At 37.5% G+C, this 12,210-nt stretch overlaps 1 protein-coding gene across 2 annotated transcripts in view; it reads left to right on the top strand.

Moving 5' to 3' along the window:
• CCDC141 (coiled-coil domain containing 141) overlaps window positions 1–7,914 on the top strand; it is a 101,621-nt gene extending 93,707 nt beyond the window's left edge. For both annotated transcript variants that reach the window (XM_063341871.1, XM_063341872.1), the window contains 4 exons: window positions 5,221–5,375; window positions 5,474–5,603; window positions 5,700–5,865; window positions 7,600–7,914. In XM_063341871.1, the coding sequence (XP_063197941.1) occupies window positions 5,221–5,375; window positions 5,474–5,603; window positions 5,700–5,865; window positions 7,600–7,726 (578 nt within the window). In that variant the 3' untranslated portion in view covers window positions 7,727–7,914. The remainder of the gene's footprint in view (window positions 1–5,220; window positions 5,376–5,473; window positions 5,604–5,699; window positions 5,866–7,599) is intronic.
• The last annotated feature ends 4,296 nt before the right edge of the window (window positions 7,915–12,210 follow it).

Here is a 12,210-nt window from a genome sequence, read left to right as displayed (position 1 = left end):
GTGCTGCATATAGTAAAATTCTGAGTACGTATCATGATGCATATGTCTAATTGAGTATAATAATGTTTTGCCCCCTTTAGCAGAAAAAATATTTAAAATCAATACAATGTTGATTTTGTTTCTTCTGAATTACGGTTTAAATAGTTCATGAAATGACCCTTGTTGCTAAAGTTTGTATTTTTCTTACCTATTTTTCTCTTTTTTCATCTTATTTTGAAAGTACTATTGGTAGTTCATGTACTGAACAAGACATAAAAGTAGTTTTTCTCCATGGACTTTTTCAAGGCATGGCTATTTGGGACTTGATTTGGTATTATATGCGCCAGGAAGGCTTTCCAGATGAGGAAGCTGTATTGACATGATGCCCCTGTAACTGTTCACTGCTACAATGTGGTGTTGAAACAGCATCCACACTCAATTTTATTGGCTGGAGAAGGATATTTTTAAGCCACGTGTATCTAGAAAATAGCTAAAGAAAAGCTGCCTTCTGCCCACAAAACTACAAAAGCAGAATGACAGTGAAATGCCACACTTGGTGACCTTAACACCAATTTTCCTGCTTGAACCATAAATGCTTGTTGTAACTGACAAATTAGGTAGCCCAGGTTTCAACAGAGCCTCGAAGAAAAAAAGATTTTAAGGGTGTCAAACAACACAAAATTATTCCACTGGGGAAGGGAAGATTAAAGCAGCACTCTTTGTACACCCTGATTAAAATTATATGTGTCTAAAGCTTATATGGAAGATCCCTATATCTTACCTGTCACTCAGGGAAGCCAGCTGGCTTTCTAAGGAAAATCACCCTCAGTTTTGCTGTTCTGTTCAAAAGCAGCTGAAGTGGCTTATGATCTGCTTCTGTGCCAATGCATCAACTTTCATTTTTACTCAAACGTGTTATCTGTGAAAGTAAGCTTCCTACTACTGGACTAAATCCTGGAATTGAGTTCCTACTTAAATGTTAAGTAAGATCTTTCAAGTTTGACTCGTGAGAAGAAAGTGAGATGCAAATGAATCCAGCTTTTAAAATCTAAGTACACTATTATTTTCAAAAGTACACACAAGGATGATATTCGTGCTATTGCTATATAACAGTCACTGTGAAATAATAAAAGGGCAAAAAAAACCCCACCTCGTCACTTCTGAGAATGTTGTTATTTTTGCACAGTCAAGTGTTCTAATTAATAAAGGTATAAATATAAGGCTAGAAATTGCATTAGCACATCTGTAGATCTTAATAAGTCGTTGTAGAAGTATGTAATCCCTTTGTTCATTAAACATTTCCTCTGAGAATTTGAACATTTCTGTAAATTTTAGATTAACAAAACTTGATTTCATGAGTATGGTATTGCATCTTTAAAAGAGGAATAGTTATAAATGCACAAGTTTTTAATGGGTATGTGGATACCAGCCACATTTTTAATCGCTGCAAGAAACGATATTAAAAAAGGAGAGATTACAGATATTGGATACACAGCAGAATACTGCAAGTCTCCTGGTTTCAATGCTTTGTTTTGTAAACAAAGGTGTAATCAGTGCTGATTACTGCTGTGTTGGCAGTCTGGGTTTAAATACTCTTTATTTAAGGACTATAACGAATGTCCTAAAAATCTTGCTGGAAAATTCCTGCTGTTTTCTGTTCAGATAATCTTTAAAAAAAAAAAAAAAAAAAAAGTGACAGTGAAACAGTGATGTAGTCTCATGATGTTCTAATACTTCTCTGAAAGGAAACCACACTCATTCTGTTTCAGCAGCAATTTCAAAGTAATGTGCCCCCTCCCCCCCTTTTTTTAATAGTTGCTGTTGTTCATGCTTCAGTTCCTCCTCCTTTAACCACACTCTATAAGCAGGGAATACATCTAGGTGTTTTACATTGTTCTGGCTCTGCTACTTTCTTGATTTACAGTACTGAGTTCCTCTCATCACAGTCACAGTTTGAACCTATAGTTACTTCAAGACCTCAACATCTTTACAACTTCCTGATTGCTCTCTTAAAGAGCAGATTTAAATCTCAATCTCTCTAGTTTTACCATAGAAACATTATATTTAGGCATGTTACTAACTTAGCCTCCCTTCCTCTTTCCCCATATGCGGACACCCATTAAAAAAGTAAGTGATGAATGAGATTGCCGGAATACAAGATATGGAGTTGTGTGAACAGGTATTTATACAAGGTGAATAAATTTGGAGGGGAAAGGCATTAACTACTTTCATTTTTCAAAAGAAGCAGCCTGTCTGAGGGCCCAAGTGTGAGTCAGTAGGCAAAGGGAGGATGAGGCATTCCCCTGTTTTGGCTCTGGACAAGATGTGGCTGGAGCTGCAATGGAGAAGTTGGCTTCCTCTCAAATGACTGGTAAGGTAGGCCTATTTCTGGACCTTTCTCTGGAGACTTTGCTAGGGTAAGCTAGTAACGTGTGTGTGTGTGTATATCTTTTGTGGCTTAGAGGAGCTGTGTCTTTAAAAATCACTGCTCACATTTACTTTAATGAGGCTGTGCCATGGTATTCAAGGAGACTGGAGCTCTGGATTATGGATATTTTTTATCAATTGGATCATGACACCCACTTGGGATTCCTTAATAAAGTTCCTTCTGATTATTGTTCAGAGATTTTGCCTCAGTCAAGCTCCTAACACAAAGTGCAGTGTCTTAATTTAGAGCGATGCTGAGCAAAACCAAAGTCTCTGAGCAGTATAGTGTGAGTCTCGGTCTAGCCTAAATTTTTAGAGAAGATAGGGGAAAGTTTATAAACTTGCTAGTATCACATATCAAGACATCAGAGATTGGAAATTAAATGCTCAGAGTAAATAGATTAAGAATAACTGTGAAGCAAAGTAGTAAAAAATGGCTACTGAAAACAGCATTGGATTGACCTGGTCCTACCTGCGTGTGAGAGACTTGGGGCAGGGGTGAAAGCTGTGTGATAAAGCCAGATGCAGGTGATTTCTCCACCTGCAGTTTTTGCATTGCTCCAAGCTGCTGAGTTTTCCTTGCTGGTTCCCCGGTTTGCAGTAGAACTTTACTGATTCCTGCAAATAGCTTATGTAACGTTTAATAATTGGCAAACTTCTGATCTGAAGTCATCAGAGTGGGATTTCGGTACCACTGACTACCTGAAGGTTGCTGTCAGAGGATGAACACTTCTTTTACAGCAGACTTTGTTTCCCTGTTGAGTTCTAACCCTTAGAGAGTTGTAGTAACTGTCTCTTCATGGTTTTCTTTGCACATACTTTTCCCTTTGCTCTCTAGAAACTGGGCATTTTAGTTTTTACGTTGTGCTGACTTACTGATACAAAATCAAGATGATTTTGATCAAGATGATCATTGTCACCATTCCACTGAGATGATATATTTTTTTTTTAATGGTAAAAACCACCCTGGTATGAGCTGCAGCCTGACTTCACAAGGTAATACAAACCACACAAGTAATGGAATTCAGCCAAAAATAACACAAGGAGTAGCTGATGCCCCCTTAACATTTTCTACTGGGTTACAAGCTAATCATGCACTGTTTATGACTTTGCCAGCTGCCTGCAAAGAGGAGGCAGGGGTGTAAGCTTGGTTCTCTTGCTTGAAGTGAAGCTGCAGATCCCAAATTTCTGTGCTTCAGGTGCACGCAATGCAACGGCGGTGGCAGCTTGCACGTGCTAACTTCCGACAGCTAAGAACTGAGTTGTTTGAGCTGCTGGGACTGGCTAATACAGAACTTAGGTTAGCAAGGGTATGAGAGAGTAAAACTCAACCTGCTTCTGCTCCATATTGTGGCCTAAGTCCTGCAGTACATAAGAAGAATGTAAAAGCAGCTAAGCTTGGAAGCTTATTGCAAGTAAGAGCTCACCTAAGTAGTGGATTTATTAATACAGTGGGTGAAAATGTCTGCCTCACAATGGTGACTGTCCCACATTTGGCAAAAAATAGCCAAGGGCTCAATATATTTAGGTTTAGAAGTTGCTGGGCACCTTTATGAGATATGTTGATTTTTATTTCACAATAGCATAAAGAAAAAATTTTCATCCTAAAACAGTGGAGTAATGCTGGCTTAGTTGGGAGCAGTGTCAAGCTCTGCTATTGATCACAAATTTCAGCAACTTTCCATTTCTGAGAAGGCCAGTGATTACTTCAAGTAAATATTATGGACACATGGTACAATTTATAGCGAAGAGGAACAAGAAGACATTCTTTATATGATAGAAACGCAAAATGTTCATTTTTGTTGTAATAAATGTCTTTGTGTGTGCTTCTGTGTGTTAGCATCTGCTGCTTTGGATTCCCTGTGTCAACAATACTCAGTCTGAGTTCTGAGGTCATCTTTTTTTACTGTGGCCCTGGAAGTGGAACATTAGTGGAACCTTAGGTAGCAGTACAGTGGTCCAGTAAATCCAGCTCTACAGCTCAGTAAGTTACATGTCACATGAAGCAACGCTTTGATTCAGTACAAACTGATGCTCGTGACTGAAATTTCTTCAAACAATTTTGATGGGTTAATTTGTATTAGCCAGGTTTTGTACTGGTTCAGGTGTCATCTGTCCTCCCACAGTTGACATGAAGGCAGTACAAACTCAGTCCCATGTGCTCTGGATATTGCAATAAAAATGCAGTTACTTGCCCATCCTTGATCTGAACCAGATTTGTACTGGATGATCTAGTAGTACATGGTTTCAGTATTAATGATGGCCAAAATAATGATCTTGATCAAAGCGGTACAGGGGCCACATTCTGGCCTTCATCATTTTTGCAAATATAGATCAATCTTGTTTTATTTTTTCAATAACTTTTTTTTGACTAGAACAATAGGGAAAAAAGTGAAGAAAGAGCGTGATGTACAACAATGCACTAAATGCCAAAGTTTGCTCTCTTGACTTTGTCACTTTAGATTTGTGTGGAATATTTACACTTCCACTTTCACTGGAACACGATGACCCACGTAGACTTGCCTACTACCTACACAAAGAACAAGATTCTTTAGCATTACCATGGGACTAATATCACTATGCTGATGCATATAATTCTTGGGTGCTTAATATCCCTGTGTTTCAACAAATTTTATATTATAGAGGTAAACAATGTCTGCCTACTAACTGTCTTGCAAACAAGTTATCCTGAGCTCCAAGCATCAATAAAGGCTCTCTTTGTCATGCAATGTGGTGAACTTTATGAGAACAGATTTTTTCCTTCAGTTTCTTTAGTTGTGCCTTTTTGAAATACAGTGAATATATTTTTCTCAGTACAAGGAATACAGCCAAACTTCATACACAAGTTTGAACATACAACTCTACAAGAAGGAGAAGATTTAATCCTGCATTGCACTATACATGGAAAGCCCAAACCAAATGTCTGCTGGATGAAGGATGATATCCAAGTGGTACCTGGAGACATCAGCGTATGTTTTAATGTTCTTGAAATATTTCTTGGCAGAAAGATAATATATTTTGGTTTATGCTACTAATGATCTCCTATGTACGTTCTATTGTTTTACAGATTGAGAAATTAGGAGATACCTATTACCTTTTAAAAAGAAATATAGTGCTTGCTGATAGTGGGAAATATATCTGTGTTGCCAGCAATGAAATTGGAAAGGCACACTGTTCTGCTTTCGTAACAGTAATAGGTAATTCAACCTACCAGCTGCATGTTTTTAGGCACGTTGTTGCCATATTAAATGAGCGCCTTGTTTCCACTTAGTAATGTTCATGTTTTGTTTCAGAGAAAAATAAACCCCCAGAAATTTCCACCATAACTCAGGCTAAATCAGAATGGGAAGATGGATACTTTTCAGAAGAAGTGAATGTCACCACAACTGAGCTAGTACAAGCCTATAACACACATGGTGTGCAAGATCAAAGGCCAGTGGCTAAACATCTCCCAGTAAGGTAACTTACAGCTTACTTTGTGCTACATCTGCTGGTAGTCCAATAGCTGTAATGACCTTAATTTACAAAGCGCACATCAAACACTCTTCCTAATCTGATGAATTTTTGCATAACGCAAACCAAGTGCATAATGTGTGATTGCCTTTTACACTTAATTCTTCATCAGAAGATATGCAATTCTGTTAGATGAAAACCCTTGTAATACAATAGAAAATGGGGTTTGTGCAATAAGGTACTTAGTTTAGTGAAATAATTCTTAAAAAATATAGGTATCTTAATCTAGATATTCATGTAAGATTGGACAGCTAACAGAAACAAAGTATTCCAGAAGTTCAAACTGGTAGAACTACATGACGTTTCAGTAACAGACTATGTAAACAAAGTTTTCTACTAGGTAAGCATCTTATTTAGAAGAGTAAGTATCAGTTCTAATAGCACAGGAACAGTCATTGTTCATTAATTGATTAAAGATGCCAAAAATTCCCACTGTGCAATCTCAGAAGATTAAATGAGATACCTGAAGTCAATAGTGTTTGTGGTGACTTCTTGCACAAGGTTAAATATTCCCTCCTGAATTTAGGCTCTGAGAGCCTACTGTAGTTCACGGTGCTAGAACTGCCTGTCTTTTAAGTAATGTATTCAGGGATGAGATATTTTTTTATATCCTGTGACTGTTACCAATCTGGTTTACTATTAGCTCACTGTTACACTGGAAACATGGAACACATGTAGGTGGGGATTAGGAAGATTGTGCACATAAAACTAGGACTTGCTGTCAGAGGTTTTCAATAGAAAATACCTGAACAATTCTGTTGATAATGTTTATTACACAACTCTGAAATTGGTAATTGGTTTTATGGTGAAAAGCTGGTTTCGTGATGATACAGTAAAATAGCTTTTTTTCTAGAAGGCATGTGGATCAATGTAATGGAAAAGAGTCTCCAGGATTCTCCTGGCTTTAGAGAAGTGATGGTTAATATGACCTAGGAAGTCACTGAGAATCTGTGGGATTGCTATCAGGCTGGTCTTTCACAGTGTGCTAAAAATGTTAAGTCTAGAGTGGTCACGTGAAAATGCATTTGTTGCCTAAAAGTCTCTGAATTTTTTCTGATCTTTTCATACATAGTGAATTCTATGACCAAAAGCCATAGAAAAAAGAAAGAACAGTCGTCTTTTGTCTTTAAGGTCCTGAAATTCGTCTATCTGCATGTAAAGCAACGTGTAAAAGGAAAGGAAAATTATTGCATGTGTTGATTCAAAAGCTGTTCCCATTTCATCATAAGCTGCCTGCACGCTTTCCCTCGTGCAGCGGATCAAGCACTGATCCCATATATTTTGTTCTTTTTTTTTTTTTTTCCTGTATTGCTGTGAGATGGCAGATATTCCAAAGCAAAAAAAAAATCAAATGCAAGATCATGTTAATTTTACTTAGGGCACGTAAAGAATTCAGAATGATTAAAACATGTAAATCATACAGAAAGGTCAAATTTCTCTTCATTTTTCTCATCTCTTCTGTTCTTTATAACTAAAGTGCCTCTGGCTATTTGTTATTGTCAGTAAGATGAGTTTGAGGATATTTTATGTTCTGTCTGGAATCATTCTTTATTTGATCTCTAATCTCGTATTGTCTCAAGACCACAGAGAACAGTCTATGCCAACCACCACTGTGTTGCATATGAAAGGGAATGTTGTAGCTGCCAGCATTAAGAATATTAACTGACCTTTTTTAAACAGGTTTAAAGAGAAACTCTGGCTTCAAGGAGTGTATCTTGAACTTGAGAGGCCGCAAGAGATTAGCTTCAATTTGGAACATGATCCTGTTCTTCTCCTGCCTGCTGCAGAGGATCAGAAGATGGACTGAACTGCACGATGCCCAGTCATGCAGGGTGCTCATGTTGTTTGCTGTGTCCTTTAGTAGATATTGCCCATAGGTCAGGAGATGAATCTTTGAGTGCTCTTAAATTTATATCTAGGTTATAATTTGTATTTGGTTTCTTTCTAAGTAAATCATTAATAAAAGTCAACTGCACAGCAGTTATTAGACAGTGATTTCTGATTTCTTGCAGTTTTGTTCTGGTTTGTTGGACAAATCTAACAGAAGATGATGATGGAAAAAAGAGACACTAGCCTTTAAAATTACAGATCTCCTTGGTGATTCATCAGTACCCACTGTTTTATTCTTCTACAAATTCCATCAATGCCATCGATTCTATCAATAGTTCTTCCCACTAGCTTATATAGAGAATTCAGACACAAATGAATGAGGACTTAAAATCAAATGAGTTTATAACTACAGAATTCTCTGGTTTATTAAATACAGTGCTCATTACCTTATTTCTAACAGCTTTGAGACATTTTGAGGAGGCTGGGCATCAAAAGAAGTGGTTACTAGTAATAGCAAACCTTCTCTAATGCACGCTTATTACCAAGAATGTCTCCAGGGAAGAGGGAGTCTCTTTAAGGCAGCACAATGGAGAATTCTTCTGCTATATTGCTTCTGGTTTCAGGACTGGATTAGTGCAACACAGCAGTCCATCTCCAGTTAATGCATGTCATTACAGTCCACAGGAGCGGACTATGAAGCGATACCCACGCTAATTTTAAAGCACATCCTTAGTTTAGCAAAGGACTTCCCAATGATAGAATTCCTCAGGACCCACAGCATCCATTCAGGATACAAAGAAAACATGAAGTGAAATTGAATCTTTTGGATTGTAGGGCAGTGTGATGAAATTTTTGGTCCATCTCTTGAATTCAGGGTCTAGGTGTCTTTTTTACTTCACTGCAAAGCTCCATGCAGATAAAGAGGAGGACTTCCACAGTGTTATCCCTTTGGGGCGTTGAAAAAAGTTCAGAAAATACCCCATTTCAGACGGCTCTTTGACTGACGCAATAACCATCAGAACATCTAGTTAGACCTCAGAATAACTGTTCTTCAGCTTGATCGTTCTGATTCATATTTTCAAAGTCCTACCTAGCTAATGATTTGTATGCTACTCAGACTTCTGCTTCAGTGCGCTGAATGGTATGGCTTTGTCAATACCACAGGTACACGTGTACTGTGCAGCTGCCTGTTGTGCAACATTTTGTCATTCTTTATATAAACTCTGTTTAGGCCTACCCTGGGTTTGTATACCCCAGCAATGCACTCACACCTCTCACAGAGAGCAGATAGGGGTTTAAGCAGTGCAGCTTCTTTGTGTTTCATCCAGGTAGGCATCATCTGTGCAAAACTGGGTCTGAAACAACATTTTTAAGAGTTGCTTAAATCGTAATGCCAAAAACATTAAACGTTTGTCTCCAGCAAGGTGCAGGTTGGCTGGTAGAAACTTAAATTTATCTCCAAAGTAAAGCACAGGCATACAGAGGAAACGAGCTGAAAAAAATATCATGTACATGTCTTCACCTGATCACATAAATCACTTGCTTGACATTATGGAAAACTCAATGGCATCCCGCCCACAGAAGAGTCACAAGGCTGTGTATACGTGCACGTAAATATAGTAGCTGAGGACTGCGGTTTTTGCTCTGCTTATTTACCCTGTATCTCACAAACTGCTTCTCCCAAAAGGGAATGGAGACAAGTATCGAACATCTTGTGGATCCCATACAGTTACCTTTCTGATGACTAAGCTCCTTCTTTGCACATGTTGTTTAGATTTAAAGATTTTACGGAAAATATTGTCTTTCTAACTGCAGTCACATTCAGAGGACTGACAAAGTACACATCAGACACCACCCTCCCCCCCCACCCCCCCAATATTAAAAAATTCCCAAAAGGTATGTTCTTTTATCAACTGGAATCTGTAAGTACGGCATATAAGATTTCCTATGTAAAAACCTATTCTGTAAAAATGCAAGTGCAGAATGCAGTGACTGCTGACCTTGATTCCTCAGCAAATTTAAGGCATTGGATTCTTCTTTCTTTTCCTCTTGATTGTCAGCCCGTAAGAACAACATGAACTTTAATAGCCTTGATTAAAAAAAAAAAAAAAAGTTAATCCTTTCTAAATAATACATGAGGCAAAATAGAAATCTGTTCTTACCTATGGTTTTCTTACAAAATAGTAGAAAGTGATGTTTATAAACAAAAAACCCGGGATCATTCTTTTGCCAATGAGGACCACAGTAATTGCTCCAAGTGTTTCCAGGGAACGGATCCGTTATGAAACACAGTAAGTGTGCTTGTTTCTTTTCATTTTATAAATCATAGATGCCCATGAATTCATAAAAAGGTCTGCAAAATTTGTCAGGATGCAGGTATCTATCTATCAAATTTTAATGACTAGCTCGATGTTAGTTAAAATTTGTCCCCAGTATTATGATATTAATTATTGTTTTGTGGAAGGAAGTGGAAGAGTTAGTAGATGTACTCTTCATCAGGGTCTAGGTTTTGTTAGTAGGGCCCTGCTTTCTAAGGTGAGGTGCTGAGTAAGTAATGTTTTTATTCCTCCCTCATTCCACATATGTAAATGTGCAGGGTGATATATAAAGAAATAACATACAAGACAGACTTCGGAAAAGGGATGTCTGTAAATCTCCTTCTTAGATATTTCCAAGGAGATGATATGAGCAACAGCAATCACCAATGAACCCTGATAACCATTCCATACCCGTTCAAATCTAGTCACGTGTAAGTTGTTAACATGTGAAATAGATAAAGTAGTTTCAAAAATTGCTTGGTGTCTTAGATATTGTTTCTGCGATGGGAGCAGCTGGCAGTGCCTTCTTCAGTAACAGTAAAACATTTTTATGCAAGCAAGTTCTAGTTTGTATTGAAAAAGATGAATGAATCTTGCACAGTCAGTTACAACTGTTAGGCTAGGAGATGTTAGCATCTGAAAATGCTGCAGTTTTTCAGAAGCCAGCTGCACCACACAAACATGGATATTCTTGTGACTATAAAGCATTTTATAGCCTTTATCTAAGGTTCTAAAGGTCTTATTGCAAAGTACTGTTTATAGCATTTTCAGGGCAAGGGGAGCTGATGAAGGTGGTGGAAATGCATTTGGATTTCAGGTCAGGATTTAACAGTTAAGAATTTTTTAGTTATTTCTAAGTTTAAAGAAAGAATGTGGGTGGGAGGAGGGAAAGCAATTTTTTTCCCCCCAAATTTAGACTTTAGAAAACTGGAAATTCAGCAAGGGTATAGTGTCTAAATACATTTTGGGTTGTGTTTTATCAGTTCTATAAGGATTTAGGACAGCATCTTATCAGTGAGAAGTTTTATTTCAAGTGACCAAATTATTTATTTCATAACTCCCTTGGTTCTGAACATTTGGTTTGGGGGGCAGAGTGAAATGAAAATAGTCTATGGAAGGAGGTACAGCAGACAATGTATCGGAAAGAAGCGGAAAAAGAACGAAGGGAGCAAGGGAAATTATAAGTGGAGAAGGAAACGGGAAAGATACTTACTCTTTTTATGCAGTTTGCAAATTAGCATGTCTAGATAGATTAAGAAACCAGGAAAGAAAGCAGGGGTTATGCTATATTGGCTATGCAGCTACAGCATGCAGTACTGTTTGACACTACCACTGACAGTACACTGCTACCGTTTGATAAATAATGGAGAAAAGGAAAGGTTGTGATTTTTTAAAAAAACAAATTAGGAAGTTGCACTCCAAAAAAGCACATTGAAAACTTACGTAGGTGGCAGTTTAAAGCTTTCAGTGTTGAAGTAAGAATGGATTTGTCTTTATGCTCTGACTAAAGTTTTCAGCTTTCAAGGCATCTTCATGTGGGCCAACTTCTGTGCAGCTCCACTCATCAAGTCAATAGTATTATTAGAATTAATCAAAGCGAATCAGATACAAAGAGGTTGCTGATATCCACGCCACAATGTTTCAGGTGTTGAAGATTACTTGTGATTTCTTAAATGTATTGTTGGCCTACGATGTAATACGTATACTATAGAAATATTGGCAATATATAGTTTATACTTAAAACAGTAGCAGACTGAAGCAAATGCTGAAATTTTCATAACCATCTCCAATCTGTAAGTCTGCCTGAAAAGAAGTCTTTGTCATTATCTGGATCTGACTTATGTTAGATCCTGGAGGAAAGAAATGCAGTTTTTACCAGCACTGTCCTTGCTACACAATAATAAGACTGAAGTCTTGTTGCTTTTTATTGTGGATGCACTATGTTACACTAAACATATCGAAATCACACTGTGCTGATAGTCATTCTGTTAACAGAAGGCATGCGATATAAATAATTCCTATTTCCTTGAGAGCATGAGAGAAATATTTCACAGTTCAATTTCTTTTCTGAATTCACCGGCGAAAGTAAAAAGTTGAGAAGGTACAAACCTTTGTTAGAAAGGAAATAGATTTAATAGCGATC

Source organism: Chroicocephalus ridibundus, chromosome 7 (assembly GCF_963924245.1).
Source record: "Chroicocephalus ridibundus chromosome 7, bChrRid1.1, whole genome shotgun sequence".
Taxonomy (NCBI): domain Eukaryota; kingdom Metazoa; phylum Chordata; class Aves; order Charadriiformes; family Laridae; genus Chroicocephalus; species Chroicocephalus ridibundus.
Note: the sequence above shows the minus strand (reverse complement) of the source record. Positions and strands in the feature narration are given on the sequence as shown.